Consider the following 20,781-nt stretch of genomic DNA (forward strand, 5'->3'; position numbering starts at 1 on the left):
TGCATACACACACAGACTCACACACATACACACACAGGCACATGCTATCACACACACACAGATACACACACACATACACAGAGACATGCATACACACAGACACACACTCACACACTTACACACACACACATACTCACACACAGACACACATGCACAGACACATGCAGACACACATGCACAGACACACATGGACACATACACATACACACTGAAACACACACACGCACACGCACTGACACGCACGTGCACATACACACACACGTGCACACACACTGACACCCGCGGGCACACACGCATGCACATGTGCACACACACACACACAAACACTCACACACAGACAGCCACACACACACGCACATAAATGTACTCACACACACATACTGAAACACACACACATACACGCACATGTGCATATGCGCACGCACATACGCAAATACACAGGTGCACACACACTGACACACACACACAGACACATGCACACACAGAAACACACACTCACAGACAGGCACGCACACATACACAGGCACACACTCACAGACAGGCCCGCGCACACACACACACACACACACACACACACACATGCACACACACATGCACAGACTTGCACACAAATACACACACATTCGCACTTACATACACTCATGCACACGCACACACGCACATAGACACATGCACACACACACGCACATAGACACACATATACACACGCTCTCATGCACATACATGCATACACGCACACACATGCACGCACACACACACATACACTCTCACACACACATACACTCTCACACACACACACTTGTCCTACAGACACCCGGCCAATATTCAATGAAGCAGTAAATTGGAAACAGCCCTGCAACTGGAAAGGAGAAACCAGGATTGCTGTTTGATGTATCACCTTCAGAAGAGGCAATGCTCACTCACATTTATAATGAGCCATTCCCTGTAACTGTGATGACTGGGGGGGGGGTGGGGGAGGAGTGAGAAAGGTTGTAATGAGGGAAGGGATAAGATCCGGAGTACTGACAATGCAAGAGGAATATAAACGGTTGTGTGCTGCTGGTTAGCTCAGCGAGTAGAGGTCAGAGCTTTGGGAGTAGTACCAGGGTCCCAGGTTTGATTCCCGCCTCGGCCGACTGTCGGTGTGGAGTTTGCACATTCTCCCCGTGTCTGCGTGGGTTTCCTCCGGGTGCTCCGGTTTCCTCCCACAATCCAAAGATGTGTAGGGTAGGATTGGCCATGCTAAATTGTCCCTAGTGTCCATGGCAAATGTAATTGAATTTATTGTCATGTGTATAGGGGGGGTGGATCTGGATGGAATGCTCTTTGGAGGGTTCGTGTGGATGCAATGGGCTGAATGGCCTGCTTCCACACTGTCGGGATTCTATCTGAATTTTTTGTTCATTTCAAACAATACCCAAAAGATCAGAGACTTTGCATAAGCTGTGCATGGTCCTACTGGCCTGCCTTTCTGCATTGGGATGTCTCCAGGTGAGTTTGGTGGCCAAGTGAATTAACAGGAAATCCACAGTATTCAGACACAGTCATTGTACACAGGCCAGAGCTCTGACTTAGAGTACAAAATGCTTCCCACACCATGAAGGTCCAGGAAGCTGCTACAAAAATGAAACTTGCTTCAGTTTCCATTCAAGTTCTGTTGGTTTACAATTCATTCAGAATCATCTGAGCCAGCGCAAATTACCAAGGGATTTCAAATCAATTTAAATCGCGTACCAGTCAGCTTTCTGTGTTAGTTTATGCTGGTTTTCAAAACATTCCATTTGAAACCAACACACAGGCAGCAAACTGAACCAATCTCTCTGAACAAATTACTGTCTGTTCCTCAAATCTTGCTTCTGCAGGTCCCTTTAGAAGGACTTAAAATTTTTAGGCCCAGGAAAACCAGTAGGGTTGTTTTAAAAGCCGTTTTTATTTTCTCTAACTTACCAACAAACTGACTGCTGTACATTAATGTAACCAACAAATGGTTTGTGATAGACAAGATAACAAAAAATGCTGACTTTAAAAGGTATTCTAAATTTCTGCTCCACGTTTTGTGGGTTGATGGAAAAGTTTAGACAAAGAATTGCAAAATATTTCGAAATAACTCCATGGAGGCCAGTATCCCGACACCAAATCTTTGTTTATTTACAGATTACACATACTAGTCCTTAGGGTGAGCAGAGTCTCTGAATCTCCTGTGTTCTTCTGTCAGCCAGGGCTCTCTGGTTGACCCTGGTTAACAGCCCCAATCAGGGAACTCATACTCAACAGATGTGAGGCTGGAAAAGCACTGAGATTGGCCGGGTGGATCTCACTGAGTATGAGACAGTAAGGACTGCGGATGCTGGAAGTCAGAGTCATAGATGTGGTGCTGGAAAAGCACAGCAGGTCAGACAGCATCCAAGGAGCAGGAGAGTCGACGTTGCGGGCTGGATGAAGGGTTTTGGCTTGAAACGTTGACTTCCCTGTTCCTATGACTCTGATTTCCAGCATCCGCAGTCCTTACTGTCTCATGCTCAGTGAGATCCACCAGGCCAATCTCATTCCAATCATGACCTATTCGCAGTCCAAAGGTAGAGCATTCGTTCTCCTCCATCTCTCTTCATTTAATCCTGTCAATATGATCTCTCACGTAATCAGCTTCAGGGGACTCACGGTGGCCATGACGTGGTTGAAGGTAAGATGGCGAAGAATAACAATATAGTTCCAGCGGTGGGGGCTGGGCCTGGGTACCTGACAGCAGAGACGGTGACTCTCCAACTGTGCGAGCGTGCGGGGACACGGGGAACCTGAGTGTTCACAGACTGAGGGATGGGCTCTGTGTTTCTGGCAGTGAGGACCCAGGGTGGAGATGGGTCAGGGGAGGGGGGAGTGATCTGGACATTTACCTTTCTTCTGGCTGTTTCTATTATTTCTGCTTCTGTCCTTCATCCTGACGTTTGTATGACATCAGAAATCAGCGACTTTGTACATGTTTCACTGCACTCCTGTATTCCTGTACTTGAGTACAGGTGACATAAAACCTAAATCTAATTTTTAACAATCGCTGATAGATAAACGAATTTGAACAGAAAATAGCCAAACGTGACTTGGGAAAGGCAGCCCAATTTTCACCACACTTACTTCTGACTGAGCCCTGAACAAGTGTCAAGAGAGGGGTGCTGGAAAAGCACAGCAGGTCAGCTTTCCTGATGAAGGGCTACTGCCCGAAATGTCGATTCCCCTGCTCCTCGGATGCTGCCTGACCTGCTGTGCTTTTCTAGCACCACTCTCTTCAACTCTGACCTCCAGCATCTGCAGTCCTCACTTTCTCCCAGAACATGTGTGTTTGTATTCTTTAAATTAGTTGCCGAGGTGATAACAGAGCAGCAACATCGCCTGCATTCATTGAATTGCAAGTTCCCTTGCATGTAACACTGTCCTGACTTGGAAATATATTATAGTTCCTATACTGTGGCTGGGTTAAGACAAGATTCATTTTTCGAATATGCGTGTCGCTGGCTGGGCCCAGCATTTATTATCCATCCCTAGTTGCCCCCTTGAGAAGGTGGGGGTGAGCTGCCTTCTTGAACCACTGCAGTCCACCTGCTGTGGGTTGACCCACAATGCCCTTAGGGAGGGACTTCCAGGATTCTGACCCAGTGACACTGAAGGAATGGCGATATATTTCCAAGTCAGGATGGAGGTGACTTGGAGGGAAACTTGCAGGGGGTGGTGTTCCCATGAATCTCCTACCCATGTCCTTCCAGACGAAGATGGCTGTCTGAGGATCTGACCCGAATTCCTGCAGTGCATCTTGTCGATAGTACACACTGCTGCTATTGAGCATCGGTGGTGGAGGGAGTGGATGCTTGTGATGTGGGACCAGTCAAGTGGGGGCTGCTTTGTCCTGGATGGTGTTAATTTTCCTGAGTGTTGATGGAGCTGCAGCCATTGGAGAGTATTCCCTTATAGTCCTGAGTTGTGCCTTGTAGATGATGCTTTGGGGAGTCAGGAGGTGAACCTGGAACCTAACGTCAAAGACCTAAACCACTGGCAGGATCCGAAAGTGACGAGCACCATCTCAGAAGTAATTGGTAATGAACAGAAAATGTTAGTCTAACCGCTGATGTTCACATCCCCTGAACATATTGTGTCATAGTGTCACAGAGAAAGCACAATAACTGTCTTGGTAAGTTTTTAGTACACTGCAGTTACTGTTAGAGTTTCATACAGGCATCAGATACCAGACACATACAGGAGTGAGGGATATGTTAGGATTAATCAATTAATTGGCAGTTTTTTTGCAAGAATATGGGTGAGGTTGTTGTGTTTATTTTATTATATTAATGCAGTAACAACATTGTTTGGGTCAAATTTTACCCAGTTAGTTTCCAACTGTGCCCTTTGTGATTTGGAAGAGTTGAGTGGACCCACTTGATGAAAGAGAATGTGGGAAGCAATGCTTTTCTTGAAGCACGATGTAACTTGTTGGCCTTGTTGTGATTAGGCAGCGTCCCCGTCTCCAGGGCACAGCATCACAGAAATGTTACAGTTACCGAAGGAGCATTATTACATTGTGTCAATCTTCTGATTCATCCCCAGGCCCCTGCACATTATCTTTATGCCCTCACAGTAAAAGAATAAGTTATTAGGAGGAAGTACTCATTAGGAAGCCACTTCGAGACACATTGCAATCCCAGAAAAAGGGAGAAGAGAGAGCGTAAGGGATTTCAGATCAGGATCACACCAGATATCAGATCCTCCTTCAGAGGCCGAGAGACCCACGGTAACATTTCTATCAGCTCTCAGCTCGCGATCTCAGGTCCTACAAGCATTGTGTTTCTGATCAGTTACATAAGTCTGACCATAGAACATAGAACAATACAGCACAGAACAGGCCCTTCGGCCCACAATGTAGTGCCGAACATTTGTCCTAGCTTAAGCACCCATCCATGTACCTATCCAATTGCCGCTTAAAGGTCACCAATGATTCTGACTCTGCCATCCCTCTCTGGGTAAAGAACCCACCCCTGACATCCCCTCCCTATACCTTCCACCCTTCACCTTAAATTTATGTCCCCTTGTAACACTCTGTTGTACCCGGGGAAAAAGTCTCTGACTGTCTACTCTATCTATTCCCCTGATCATCTGATAAACCTCTATCAAGTCACCCCTCATTCTTCGCCGTTCCAATGAGAAAAGGCCTAGCACTCTCAACCTATCCTCGTACGACCTATTCTCCATTCCAGGCAACATCCTGGTAAATCTCCTCTGCACCCTCTCCAAAGCCTCCACATCTTTCCTAAAGTGAGGCGACCAGAACTGCACACAGTACTCCAACTGTGGCCTAACCAAGGTCCTGTACAGCTGCAACATCACCTCACGACTCTTGAATTCAATCCCTCTGCTAATGAACGCTAATACACCATAGGCCTTCTTATAAGCTCTATCCACCTGAGTGGCAACCTTCAAAGATCTATGAACATAGACCCCAAGATCCCTCTGTTCCTCCACTTTACTAAGAACCCTACCGTTAACCCTGTATTCCGCATTCTTATTTGTTCTTCCAAAATGGACAACCTCACACTTGACAGGGTTGAACTCCATCTGCCACTCCTCAGCCCAGCTCTGCATCATATCTAAGTCCCTTTGCAGCCGACAACAGCCCTCCTCACTATCCACAACTCCACCAATCTTCGTATCGTCTGCAAATTTACTGACCCACCCTTCGACTCCCTCTTCCAAGTCATTTAGTAAAAATTACAAACAGCAGAGGACCCAGAACTGATCCCTGCGGAACTCCACTTGTAACTGGGCTCCAGGCTGAATATTTACCATCTACCACCACTCTCTGACTTCGACCGGTTAGCCAGTTTTCTATCCAATTGGCCAAATTTCCCACTATCCCATGCCTCCTGACTTTCCGCATAAGTCTACCATGGGGAACCTTATCAAATGCCTTACTAAAATCCATGTACACTACATCCACTGCTCTACCCTCATCCACATGCTTGGTCACCACCTCAAAGAATTCAATAAGACTTGTAAGGCAAGACCTACCCCTCACAAATCCGTGCTGGCTGTCCCTAATCAAGTAGTGTCTTTCGAGATACTCATAAATCCTATCCCTCAGTACCCTTTCCATTACTTTGCCTACCACTGAAGTAAGACTAACTGGCCTGTAATTCCCAGGGTTATCCCTATTCCCTTTTTTGAACAGGGGCACAACATTCGCCATTCTCCAGCCCCTTGCTTCCCACGTCATCCTAGGATATATCCCGTCAGGCCCGGGGGACTTGTCTATCCTCAAGATTTTCAAAATGCCCAACACATCTTCCTTCCTAACAAGTATCTCTTCTAGCTTACCAGTCTGTTTCATACTCTTCTCTTCAACAATACGGTCCCTCTCGTTCGTAAATACTGAAGAAAAGTACTCATTCAAGAGCTCTCCTATCTCTTCCGACTCAATACACAGTCTCCCACCACTGTCCTTGATCGGACCTACCCTCGTTCGCGTCATTCTCATGTTTCTCACATATGCATAAAATACCTTGGGGTTATCCTTGATCCTATCCGCCAAGGAATTTTCATGCCCTCTCTTAGCTCTCCTAATCCCTTTCTTCAGCTCCTTCCTGGCTATCCTGTATCCCTCCAACGCTCTGTCTGAACCTTGTTTCCTCAACTTATGTAAGCCTCCTTACAAGACATTCAACCTCCCTCGTCAACTAAGGTTCCCTCACAGGACCATCTCTTTCCTGCCTGACAGGCACATACATATCAAGAACACGTCGTATCTATTCCTTGAAAATGTTCCACATTTCAACAACATCCTTCCCTGACAGCCTATAGTCCCAATTTATGCTCCTCAGATCCTGTCTTGCAGCATCATATTTACCCTTCCCCCAATTGTACAACCTACCCTGTTGTGCGCACCTATCTCTCTCCAAAACCAAGGTGAAAGTCACAGAATTGTGGTCACCATCACCAAAATGTTCACCCACTAACAAGCCCATCACTTGTCCCAGTTCGTTACCAAGTACCAAATCCAATATGGCCTCCCCTCTGGTCTGACAATCTACATACTGCGTTAGAAAAGCTTCCTGGACACACTGCACAAACACCGCCCCATCCAATCTACTTGATCTAAAGAGCTTCCAATCAATATTTGGGAAGTTGAAGTCGCCCATGACTACGACCCTGTGGCTTCTGCACCTTTCCAAAATCTGTTTCCCAATCTGTTTCTCCACATCTCTGCTGCTATTGGGGGGCCTATAATAAACACCCAACAAGGTGACTGCACCTTTCCTATTTCTGACTTCAGCCCATACTACCTCCAAAGGGAGATCCCACTCAAACTGCCTTTCTGCAGCCGTTATACCATTTCTAATTAGCAATGCCACCCCCCCTCCTTTTTTACCACCCTCCCTAATCTTACTGAAACATCTGGAACCAGGAACCTCCAACAGCCATTCCTGTCCCTCTTCTATCCACGTTTCCGTGATGGCCACAACATCGTAGTCCCAGGTACCGATCCACGCCTTAAGTTCACCCACCTTATTTCTGATACTCCTTGTGTTGAAGTAAACACACTAGAACCCATCTCTGTGTCCGCAAGTATTCCCTGTCAGTGCTACCTTCTCCACAGCCTCCCTACATTCTTGGACATCCTGAAAAACAGCTAACCTACTTGCTGGACTACAAGTCCGGATCCCATTCCCCTGCCAAATTAGTTTAAACCCCCCCGAAGAGTGCTAGCAAACCTACCCCCCAGGATATCGGTGCCCTTCTGGTTCAGGTGCAACCCGTCCTGCTTGTACAGGTCCCACCTTCCCCAGAATGCAGTCCAATTGTCCAAATACCTGAATCCCTCCCTCCTACACCATCCTTGCAGCCACGTGTTCAACTGCACTCTCTCCCTATTCTTTGCCTCAGTGTCACGTGGCACCGTCAACCCAGAGATGACAACTCTTCCGTCCTAGCTTTTAGCTTCCAGCCTAACTCCCTGAGCTCTTGAATGACCTCCCCACCCCTCTTCCTACCTATGTCGTTGGTGCCAATGTGCACCACGACTTCTGGCTGCACACCCTCCCCCTTAAGGATTCTGAAGACACAGTCCGAGACATCTTGGACCCTGGCACCCGGGAGGCAACAAACCATCCGAGAGTCTCGCCCATGTCCACAGAACCTACTGTCTGTCCCTCTAACTATAGGGTCTCCTATAACTAGCGCTCTCCACCTCTCCCCCTTTCCCTTCTGAGCCTCAGAGCCGGACCTCGTGCCAGAGACCCGGTCACTGCAGCTGTCCCCCCCCAACAGTATCCAAAGTGGTATACTTATTGTTGAGGGGAACGACCACAGGGGATCCCTGCACTGCCTGCTTCCTCCCTTTCCCACCTCTAACTGTTACCCAGCTACCTCTGTTCTCTGGACTGTTACCCAGCTACCTGTAGCTGAGATGGCCATTTTCGTTTTACTTCTGATTGACCATCCCACCATCAGCAGGAATCTCTTTGCTCACCCCGAAACGTTTGAGAACAATGGATATAAAACCTTGCAGGTGCTACCATGGGACTGAAATTCTCTTCCACCCAGTAACCACACAAGGTTAAAAAAATGACCCTTTTCCTGGTCACCATGGAAAGTCCGCTGAAAAGTATCACCTCAACCACACCACGTAGGATTGTCTAGTACCTGGCATTGGGTGGAGAGGGGACTTCTGATTTTCAGAGCAGAGGTGAATCAGAGGAGAATTAATTATGATCTACATAATTATGAGGGGCATATATACAAAGGCACCTTTCCCCTTGGTGGAAGGATTAATGACCAGGGGTATAGATTTAAGGGAAGGATGCTGTGGATGTGCCAGTGTTGGACTGGGGTGGACTAAGTCAGAAGTCACATGACACCAGATAATAGTCCAATAGGTTCATTTAGAATCATAACGTTTCGGAGCTCTGCTGCTTTGTCAAGTTATTAAGACTTCACCTGATGAAGGGGCAGCGCTCCAAAACGTTGTGATTCCATACAAACCTGTTGGTGTCGTGTGACTTCTGACTTTATGTAAGGGGCAGGACCTTTAGAGGGGGATGTGAGGATAAACATCTTCCCCCCAGAGGGAGGTGGGAATCTGGAACTCGCTGCCTATGGGGGTGGGACAGGCAGAACATTGAGGAAAGATTTTGATGAGCCACTTGCAACACCAAGGCATACCTTCCTGATGAAGGGCTTATGCTCAAAATGTTGATTCTTCTGCTCCTTGGATGCTGCCTGACCAGCTGTGCTTTTCTAGCGCCTCACTCTTCGATACAAGGCAATGGGCGCAGTGCTGGGAAATGGGATTAGATGAGGGAGGTGGGTAGTTTTTAACTAGGATGGGATGAAAGGCCTGTTTTTGTGCTGTAGATCTCGATGAATCTATGTCTGTACATTTGACCACAGCCGTTATTATTTCTGTTTGTGCAGGTGAAAGATGTGAAGCAGATATAAATGAGTGTGACAGTGATCCCTGTCATCATGGAGGTACTTGCAGGAATGAAGCAAATGGATATACCTGCCATTGTCCCCAGGGCTGGGTGGGCATCCACTGTGATGTTTGTAAGTGTTTCAGGTTTCTTACCAACCTTTAATCCTTCTCAGAAACTGCGATGGAGGAACTCTCTTTCATCTGAGGGTTCATTCATCCCAAAGGTCTCTCAACACGCTCGAGATCAATGAGTTAATGCACGACATCTCACAGACTCTGAGCATGAGAGTACAGCTTCATTCTTAGATTGATTGTAACATCCGCAAGGGAACGTGTACACCTCCGGTTTGAATATTGCCTTTTTTTTCCATTGGAAACGATTGTCAGTTCCAGAAATAAATATTCGTGTAAATCAATAATTCTGATTTTCTTGCACCTGATCCCCTCCCCCCCTCCATCTCCTTGGAGAGATCTGTCCTCCTGTGAAATTCCCCCAGGGAACCACAAACTACAAGCCACATTGAACTTCATCTCAATGCAATAAGAGATGTAACCAGCGTCAATATGAAACTGTCAATGAAAAACACAAAAGAGATCTTCATCAATTAGGCCAATGGGCTTAAGAGCGGGAGATGGAGTTCAATTTGGATAAATGCGAGGTTGCATTTTGGGAAAACAAACAAGGGCAGGATTTATACGGTTAATGGCAGGGCCCTGGGTAATGTTGGAGAACAGAGAGACCTAGGGGTTCAAGTTCATAGTACTTTGAAATATGCATCACAGGTAGACAGGGTGGTTAAGAAGGCATTTGGCACGCTTACCTTCATTGCTCAGACCATTGAGTATAGGAGTCGGGACGCCATGTTGAGGCTGTACAAAATATTGTTGAGACCACTTCTGGAGTATTGTGTACTGCTATAAGAGGAATGTCATTAAATTGGAGAGGGTTCAGAAAAGACTTACCAGGATGTTACCAAGACTGGAAGGTTTGAGTTATAAAAATAGACTATCAGTTTTTTCACTGGAGCATAGAAGGTTGAGGGGTGACTTTGTAGAGGTTTATAAAATCATGAGGGGCATAGATAAGGTGAACAGCAAATGTCTTTTCCCAAGAGGTGGGTGAGTTCAAACCGGGGGGTGTGTTTTTAAGGTGAGAGGAGAAAGATTTAAAAAGGACCTGAGGGGCTAGTTTTCCACACAGAGAGTGGTCCGTGTGTGGAATGAGCTGCCAGAGGAAGTGATGGGTACAGGTACAGTTATAACATTTACAAGGCATCTGGGCAGGTATATGAATAGGAAAGGTTTAGAGGGATATGGACCAAATAATACAAGTGGAACTAGCTTACTTTGGGAAACTTGCTTATGACTCTATAAACCTCATAATATTCTCTTAATTCACACTCAACTAAATTTGAAAAATCCATTTCATTTTGCTGTGTTACATAGATTAGCAGATTCAATTCATGGGGTGAATCGAAGGTTTGATGTCAAAATCGCTGACCAAGAATAGACTGGATGACTATATGTTTAGTTAGAATGATGTACAATATTGTTTGTGTAGATCTGGAGTGGAAGTCTGATCGGATGGCTGAGAGTCTGAATAACATGCCTCGTCACTCCCTGTACATTATCATCGGTGCACTCTGTGTGGCCTTTGTTCTGATGCTGATCATTTTGATTGTGGGGATCTGTCGGATTAGCCGCATTGAGTACCAGGGCTCCTCCAGACCATCTTATGAGGAATTCTACAACTGTCGGAGCATTGACAGTGAGTTCAGCACAGCCATCGCTTCGATCCGGCATGCCAGGTAAGGGCTGGAGTGTTAGTCAGCACCACGTTCACCTGCTAGATAATATCCAGGGCAAGGACAGATAGGTAACAGAAAACAGAACGTTTACAATGAGGAAGCCATTGCCCAGTTATTGGGAAATCTCCTGCTTTGCAAGTATCCCTTAAGGAAGGAAACTGCTGTCCTTACCTGGCGTGGATTACACGTGACTCCAAACCCACAGCAATGTCTCATTACTGGTCTCCCCAAACAATTAGGGATGGTCTAGCCAATGACCCTCTTATCCTGTGAATGAAGACAGAAAGCAATTGGTTCCTCCAGTCCATTCTGACGGGAAGAGAATGATCCAAATGCATTGAGAGTTCCTGCTGCTGGAACTCTCTCCATCAGTGGGTCCACACACCCAGCATCATCTGGATTTTAAAAAGAAATTGTTCCACAACATCCCCTTCCAGCCTTCTACTGGCTCTTTTGAACTTACACCCCATGGTTATCGAACTCTCCATTTTCAGGGAAAATAGTCCCTTCCTATCCTCGCCTCATACACCCCAACTCCATCTCCCAAGTAGCCTCTTCTGTTCCAAACACACCAGCCCTGCCATCCAATCCCAGCTCTGAATGAAAACTCTGTGATTTATTCTTTCATGAGAGGTCACTGTCAGGTCACTCCAGAGGGCAGTTCAGACGTAACCACATCGGTTTGTGTCTGGAGTCACAGGGAGATCAGACAGGGTAAGGATGGCAGACTTCCTTTCCTAAAGCACGGTAGGGAGCCGAATGGGTGTTTTTACGATCTGGGATGGGATATAAACTCCACCAGCTGCCGAGGTGGGATTAAATCCTTTACCCTGAAAGCATTCCCCTGAACATCGGGTGTAGCCAGCCCAGTGACACTGCATCCCTTGTAAGACAGTTAGTGTAGTTTCTATGGATTTCAGCAATGCCTTGTCAAGGTCCCTCATGGGAAAGTGACACAGAAGGTAAAAGCACACGGGATTGTGTTCAGTTCAGGTCACCCCATTATGGGAAGGGACTGGAGGGCATGTCTTATGGAGAAAGGTTGAGGGAGCTAGGGCTTTTCTCATTGGACTGAAGGAGGATGACTTTATGGAGGTGTACAAGATGGTGAGAGGCATAGATAGAGTGGATAGTCAGAGACTTTTTCCCAGGGCAGAAATGTCTATCACGAGGGGGCATAATTTTATGGTGATTGGGTTTAGGGGAGATGTCAGAGACAGGTTCTTTACACAGAGAGTGGTGGGTGTGTGGAATACACTGCCGGTGGTGGTAGTAGAGACAGATACATTAGGGACATTTAAACCACTCTTGGATAGGCATTTGGTTGATAATGCAATGACGGGTATGCAGGTTAGTCTGACCTTAGAGTAGGACAACATTGAGGGCTGAAGGGCCTGTACTGTGCTATGTTCTATGGTCTATGGGATACTGGGTAGTTGAGAAGATAGACCTTAGTGTCGGAGACAAAAGGTGGTGGTAGGAGGCTGATTGTGTGACTGGAGCCCAGTGTGCAGTGATGTAGCACAGGGATCATTGTTGGCTCCCTTATTGTTCACAATATATATAAACAGATGATAGGGGTCAGTTAGCTCAGTTGGCTACACGGCTGGTTTACAATGCAGACTGATGCCCACAGCGTGGGTTCCATTTCCACTCAGACTGAGGTTACCATGAAAGACTCTTCTTCTCAGCCTTGTCCTTCCCCTGAGGTAAGGTGACCTTCGGGGTTAAACCCCCACCAGTCATGTCTGACTGTCTGCCTGCCTGATGAGAGAGTGCCCCATGGTCTGGTAGGAATATGGCAGCTTTACCTTATCGAGACGATTATAGATGAAACTATGGGAGGATGATAAGTAAGTTTGTGGATGACACAGAGACTGGCTGGGTGCTTGACAATGAACAAGCAGGTATTGGGATACAGGAGGATTTAGACAGATTGGGCAGATCTGTGACTGATGGAGTATACCCCTGAAAATTGTGAGGTGATCACAAAACAAGGGAGTGCTCAATGAATAGCAGGACACCGGGAGCTCAGAGGAACACAGGGATCTTGTGGGGGCTTCTCCACAGATCCCTGAAGGTGACAGGACAGGGTAATAGGGTTGTTAAGAAGGCATAAGGCATGCTTGTCTTTGTCAGTCAAGGCATTGATTATAAGAGCAGGGAGGTGATGTTGGAGCTGTACAGGACTGTGGTGAGTCTGGAGGACTGTGTGAGTTTCTGGTCCCCACACTATAGGAAGGATGTGACTGCACTGGAGGGGGGTACAGAGGAGATGGAAAAGCTCAGCAGGTCTGGCACCATCTGTGGAGAGAAATCAGAGTTAATGTTTTGGGTTGAGTGACCCTTCCTCAGAACCGATTTATCCTAATCTGTTGTAAAGGCACAGATTGCCTTTCTCATTTGTCCTCCTTACAGGGTGTGTTTAATTCGAGAGCGAATTATACAATGAACAGAAGAGCCTTGGGAAAAGTTGATGAGCAGAGAGATCTGGGAGTGCAGGTCCGTTGTACCCTGAAGATTGCTGCACAGGTGGATAGAGTGGTCAAGAAGGCATATAGTATGCTTGCCTTCATTGGACGGGGTATTGAGTATAAGAGCTGGCAGGTCATGTTAACATGGTACAAGACTTTGGTTCAGCCACATTTAGAATACCATGTACAGTCTGGTCGCCACATTACCAAAAGGATGTGGACGCTTTGGAGAGGGTGCAGAGAAGGTTTATGAGGATGCTGCCTGGTATGGAAGGTGCTAGCTATGAAGAGAGGTTGAGTAGGTTAGGTTTGTTTTCATTAGAAAAAAGGAGATTGAGGGGGAACCTGATTGAGGTTTATAAAATCATGAAGGGTGTAGACAGCGTGGATAGAGACAAGCTTTTTCCCAGGGTGAGGGATTCAATAACGAGATGTCACGGGTTCAAGGTGGGAGGTGGAAAGTTTAAGGGGTATATACGCAGCAAGTACTTCACACAGAGGGTGGTAGGTGTCTGGAACACGTTGCCAGCAGAGGTGGTAGAGGCAGGCACGGTAGATTCATTTAAGATGCGTCTGGATAGATGCATGAGAAGGTGGGGAGCAGAGGGATCCAGATCCTTAGGAATTGGGCGACAGGTTTATACAGTACATTTGGATCAGCTCAGACTTGGAGGGCCGAAGGGCCTGTTCCTGGGTTGTAAATTTTCTTTGTTCTTTGTTCTATAATGTTGTCTGCCACTGATTGGCTTCTTTAATCTTGTTTAGGTTTGGCAAAAAGAACAGGCCAGCAATGTATGATGCAACTCCAGTTGCCTACGAAGATTACAGCCCTGATGATAAACCACTGGTCACTCTCATTAAAACAAAGGATTTGTAAAGCACATCTTTTACCGGTGTGAGAAAGGGAAGTGAAAGGGCAAATACACCCACACAAAATATTTTTAAGACAATGTGTTGCTCAAATATCTGAGAGATTTGCTTTCTGAGTTAGATTGTCATTTTCCAGTAGTTAATCTTACAAACCGATTCTACAAATTAACATTTTTTTTGTGTTTCTGAACTACTTGCTATGTTAATGAAATATATTTTCAATGTTGCTATTGACCTTAAAAATATTTCTCTTTTGTTGTGAAGAATTTGCATAAACTGTAAGTTATAGAATCTGGGTGTTGGTATCTTTATGTTTTCCTGTCTGTGTGAAATTAACTTCACCATAGCCTGGAGGAAATGAGATTTGTTTTTGATCATTCATTTCTTTAATTCATTTTATTCAGAAATTTGCAACTCTGTCCTTTCACTTCCAGTTCCTGAGCACGAATTCTGCCCAAACTACCGGGATTTATTTCTGTTCTGCGTGAACACTGAAATGGTTCAAATTGTCCAAAAACATACCAGAGCTGGTCATACTTTGTTACAAGGATGATGGTCTCATTTGGAATAGTTAAAAGAAAAGCAAAGTGGAAGAGAAGTGTGTTGCAGTTTTTGAACTGTTCATGTGTGTGTGTGAGAGAGAGAGGGGATGCGTGTGTATGTGTGTGAGAGAGGATGTGTGTGTGTCTGTGTGAGAGAGACTGTGTGTTTGTGCGTGTCTGTGTGTGTATGTGTGCAGATGTGTGTGTAAATGTATGTGAGAGAGTGTATGGTGTGTATCTGTGTGTGTGTACGTGTGTGAGAGAGTGTGTGAGTATGTGCCTGTGTGTGAGAGAAAGAGTGTGTATGAGTATGTGTCTGTATGTGTGTGAGTGTCTGTGTTTGTGTGCGTGTATGAGAAGATGTGTGTGTATGTGTGTGAGAGACTGTGTGTGTGTATGTGTCTGTATGTGTGTGAGAGAGGTGTGTGTGTGAGAGAGAGTGTACGTGTGAGAGTATGTGTCTGTGTGTGAGAGAAAGAGTGTGTGTGCGTGAATATGTGTCTGTATGTGTGAGTGTCTGTGTTTGTGTGTGTGTGTATGAGAGGATGTGTGTGTATGTGTGTGTGTGTATGTGTGTGAGAGAGAAGGTGTGTGTGTGTGTGAGAGAGAGAGAGTGTATGTGTCTATGTGTGAGAGAAAGAGTGTGTGTGTATGTGTCTGTATGTGTGAGTGTCTGTGTTTGTGTGTGTGTATGAGAGGATGCGTGTGTATGTGTGTGTGTGTGTATGTGTCTGTATGTGTGTGAGAGAGAAGGTGTGTGTGTGTGAGAGAGAGTGTATGTGTGAGTGTGTCTGTGTGTGAGAGACTGTGTGTGTGTCTGTATGTGTGTGAGAGAGATGTGTGTGTGTGAGAGAGAGAGAGTGTATGTGTGAGAGAGAGTGTACGTGTGAGAGTATGTGTCTGTGTGTGAGAGAAAGAGTGTGTGTGTGAGTATGTGTCTGTATGTGTGAGTGTCTGTGTTTGTGTGTGTATGAGAGGATGTGTGTGTATGTGTGTGAGAGACTGTGTGTGTGTATGTGTCTGTATGTGTGTGAGAGAGAAGGTGTGTGTGTGAGTTTATGTGTGAGAGTATGTGTGTGTGTGAGAGAGAAAGGGTGTGTGTGTGAATATGTGTCTGTATGTGTGAGTGTCTGTGTATGACAGGATGTATGTGTATGTGTGTGAGAGACTGTGTGTGTGTATGTGTCTGTATGTGTGTGAGAGAGAAGTTGTGTGTGTGAGAGAGTGTGTGTGTGTGTATGTGTCTGTATGTGTGAGTGTCTGTGTTTGTGTGTGTGTGTATGAGAGGATGTGTGTGTATGTGTGTATGTGTCTGTATGTGTGTGAGAGACTCTGTGTGTGTGTGTCTCTGTATGTGTGTGAGAGAGAAGGTGTGTGTGTGTGAGAGAGAGTGTATGTGTGAGAGTAAGTGTCTGTGTGTGAGAGAAAGAGTGTGTGTGTGAATATGTGTCTGTATGTGTGAGTGTCTGTGTTTGTGTGTGTGTGTATGAGAGGATGTGTGTGTATGTGTGTGAGAGACTGTGTGTGTGTGAGAGAGAGAAGGTGTGTGTGTGTGTGTGAGAGAGAGAGTGTTTGTGTGAGAGAGAGAGTCTGTGTACATGTGTGGTTGTGTAGGGAGATTCACATTGAATGTAAAATATTGGGTAAATGTTCTTTATCCCATTCCACCAGGTCCCAGATGGCCACAATGCCTTTAACTTACCCACTCCCTCCCACATAACTCAGCACCTTCTCCAAAGTTATTCTTGAAAAGGAAACAATGAAACAAAAGATACTTAAAATTCAGATCGATTCTTTGAAACTATTTGTTAAAAGGAGACCAGATGCCAAAACGCAATGATCAAAATCAACTCAATTGTGTCTTGCTCAATACTTAAATAGAAAATGATTTTCTACAGGCTATGGTATGTTTGAGTGAACTTACCTTAAAGAGGGAGCCTCATCATTAGTACCTTTTTTTGAAAAATCAGTTGTGAATATTCGTTACCATTAAATGTATAATTTCTGTGAAAATTTTCAATCAAATCTTCCAAACAGTACATTATTAAAGGAGGAATTTCAGATGCAAGTTAGTGACACAGATAATATTGAGGGAGCTGAAGAATATGATACACAAGTGAAATGGCAGTAACCTGACTTAGTGGGTAAAGCACAATTGGTACAAAATCAGCTCCTATCCAGTGGCAAAACTTTGGGGCTCTTGTGATGCAGTGGTAATGTCCTGTCTCTGAATCAGGAGGCCTGGATTAAAGTCCCACTTGCTCCAGCAGTGTTTCACTGAACAGGTTGATTAGGAAAGTATCGATTAACCTCAGTGTGTCTTCCCTTGGACTTGCCCTGCACATAAAACAAGATCTAGTGGTTGAACAAGAACATTGGTCCAAAGTGCAGCATTCTACAGACTGGAATAAGGGAAATTAATCTATAAATGGTCAGTAACAAAAACAGAAATTGTTGGAAAAGCTCAGCAGGTCTGGCAGCATCTGTGCAGAGAAATCAGACCGCAAGGGTCACTCGATCGGAAACGTTAACTCTGATTGCTCTCCACGGATGCTGCCAGATCTGCTGAGCTTTTCCAACAATTTCTGTTTTTGTTCCTGATTTACAGCAACCACAGTTCTTTCGGTTTTTTTTCTAAATGGTCATTATTGTGTTGCTGGGGAGACCAACAAAACCATAAACGAACATGCTGCAGAAGCTGCCGGGGAGACATATTTGTTTCCAAAATAAACCTTTGTGGTGTGGTACACATATTGTTCTCATAAATTTGATTTAATCCTATGAATCAGAAAGTTTAAAAAAAATCACAGAGCACAAAGCATTTCAATAACCTGATATCTAATTTCTACATTTTGCTCTTGCATTACCAATCAGGTAACTTGTCATCAGAATAATTTACCTCTTTAATGTTAATGGAAATCTCTTATGACTAATTTTTTAAAAAAACACTGACAAGAATGTTGAGATACTCGCTCTTTACATAGCTAGTTTTTAGTAATGCATATTGTAATGAAACTTGAAGATAAAATGTCTATAAAATGTGATACAGTTACGCATTCCTAATTAAGCTGCAATGTGACAATTTAAGAAGTGACATTGTAGCCTTCAGGCGAAAATACCCTGTCATGTGCAAGTTGAACATTTTAGCATTCGCTTCAGTTTTCCCCTGCTTGGAATATGATCTTGTAATACCTTTGTGTTATTTTGTCTTTTTTGCTCTTCTGTAACTGGTATTATTTTTGTGCAAGTAGGTTCCTCATTAATGTATTGAACCGTAAACTGTGTCTTGAATATCAAAGTGCCCATATACCAGCTGGGCCTGTTTGTGAAGGAACTAGACATTTGATTTGCTGCATTACACACATGTATTGAAACTGTATGTTTAATGAAACAATAAAACGCTTAAACAAAGTAACAATCATATTAGCAACGCAAAGATTTTTATGGTCTCAGTTCATTGTATTTTTAATTAATTGGATTGAATGATAAATCTTGCACGCTCCCATCTCCAAACCTTATTCAGCTGAGGGCATGCACTGAACTGTTACACTCACAAATTCTACATTCATCAATGCTCACAGACAGAAACTCTGGAGCATGTGGACCTTATTCTCCATGATCCCAATGAATGCGACCCCACTCTGGGAAACACAGTCTGTGTGGAGTTTGCACATTCTCCCCGTGTCTGCGTGGGTTTCCTCTGGGTGGTCCGGTTTCTTCCCACAGTCACAAAGATGGGCAGGTTGGGGTAGATTGGCCATGCCATATTGTCCCATAGTGCCCAGTGATGTGCAAGCTGGGTAGAGTAGCCATGGGAAATGTAGGATTACAGGGATCGAGTCGGGGGAGTGGATCTAGGTGGGATGCTCTTTGGAGTCAGTGTGGACTCAATGAACTGAGTAGCTTCTATCTGCACTGTGGGGATTCTATGATTCCATGAACTTCCATCATTAATATTACTTTTACAGTTTTATTTCTGGAAGTCAGCCCATTTTGATGAGCCTTTCTGCCAGTTACAAGGATTGTGATTAAAATAATTCTACTTGATCCTGCCATAGTTACCTCCCATAGTTAGATCCACCTGGAGGAATACCCAGTGCCTTAGGAAGGAGGTCAGTGTCCTTCTCCACTTCACCATCTTCCCTCTGATACCTCACCTTCACCCTCACCAACAGAACACCCATGGGATCTCCGATATCAGGGTTCTTAGCAGAGGCAGTAATGCAGAGACTTGAACAAACAGCTCTGCCAACCATCCAACCTAAACTCTGGGTCCGCTATGTGGATGGCACCTTTGTCACCACTAAATGAAACAAGTTAGAGAAAACCTTCCAAACCATCAATAATACCCTTACTGGCATAAAATTCACTAAAGAGGAGGAAAACAACAACAAACTGCCATTCCTAGATGTCACAGTAAAGCGAACAGCCAATGGGGAACTTCAAACCAGCATCTACAGGAAAACAACACATACAGACCAAATATTGAACAACAGAAGCAATCATCCCAACACCCACAAACAAAGCTGCATCAGAACATTATTTCAATGAGCCACGACACACTGCAGCACAGAGGAGCTACGCAGAGCAGAGGAAAATCACCTTTACCCTGTATTCAAAAATAGGGTACCCAATGAACACAGTCCGCCGATTTCTCAGCAATAAACCCAAACAAGCAGACAAAACACATCCAGAAACCCTAGCCACTCTCCCCTACATCAAAGACATCTCGGAAATGACTGCCAGACTACTCAGACCCCTTGGCATCATGGTAGCCCACAAACCCACCAACACACTAAAACAGCAGCTTGAAAGACCCAAAACAGACAATGAGCAAAACTAAAATCATTTACAAAATACCGTGCAAGGACTGTAACAAACACTACATTGGACAAACAGGCAGAAAACTATCCACCAGGATACATGAACTCCAACTAGCCACAAACAGACATGACCCTCTCTCACTAGTATCCTCACATACGGATGAGGAAGGACACCACTTCGACTGGGACAACACATCCATCCTAGGACAAGCCAAACAAAGACTCGTATGAGAATTCCTAGAGGCATGGTATTCCAATCGCAACTCTATCAGAAAATAAATTGAGTTAGACCCTATCTACCACCCCCTGAGAAAAGGAACAGGAAGTTACTTCACCACAGGAAATAACATCACCACAGGAAATGACATCACCAACCCAAAGAAACCCAAACATATAAATAGAAAGCAGGAATTTTCAGCATTGCTTCGTATGAGGTCCACTGAAGATGTTACCTAGTAAGATAACGAAACGTCTGGAAATGAACATTCCAGCTCAGCGAGCAAACCTACATCCAAGAGGCTGAACAGGCTGGGGCTGTTTTCCCTGGACCGTTGGAGGCTGAGGGGTGACCTTATAGAGGTTTACAAAATTATGAGGGGCATGGATAGGATAAATAGACAAAGTCTTTTCCCTGGGGTTGGAGAGTCCAGAACTAGAGGGCATAGGTTTAGGGTGAGAGGGGAAAGATATAAAAGAGACCTACGGGGCAATTTTGTTCATGCAGAGGGTGGTACATGTATGGAATGAGCTGCCACAGGAAATGGTGGAGGCTGGTACAATTACAACATTTAAGATGCATTTGGATGGGTATATGAA

The 20,781-nt window shown here is 45.0% G+C and overlaps 1 protein-coding gene across 4 annotated transcripts in view; it reads left to right on the forward strand.

Annotated features, from left to right (window-relative positions):
• Positions 1-18,560, forward strand: part of dner (delta/notch-like EGF repeat containing) — a 293,020-nt gene extending 274,460 nt beyond the window's left edge. For 3 of the 4 annotated variants that reach the window (XM_072571949.1, XM_072571950.1, XM_072571951.1), the window contains 3 exons: positions 9,448-9,579; positions 11,010-11,256; positions 14,496-18,560. In XM_072571949.1, coding sequence (XP_072428050.1) covers positions 9,448-9,579; positions 11,010-11,256; positions 14,496-14,607 — 491 coding nt within the window. In that variant the 3' untranslated portion in view covers positions 14,608-18,560. The remainder of the gene's footprint in view (positions 1-9,447; positions 9,580-11,009; positions 11,257-14,495) is intronic. The other variant, XR_011960841.1, reaches the window with a different exon arrangement.
• Positions 18,561-20,781: the final 2,221 nt, after the last annotated feature.

This window comes from Chiloscyllium punctatum, chromosome 6 (assembly GCF_047496795.1).
Source record: "Chiloscyllium punctatum isolate Juve2018m chromosome 6, sChiPun1.3, whole genome shotgun sequence".
Classification (NCBI taxonomy): Eukaryota; Metazoa; Chordata; class Chondrichthyes; order Orectolobiformes; family Hemiscylliidae; genus Chiloscyllium; species Chiloscyllium punctatum.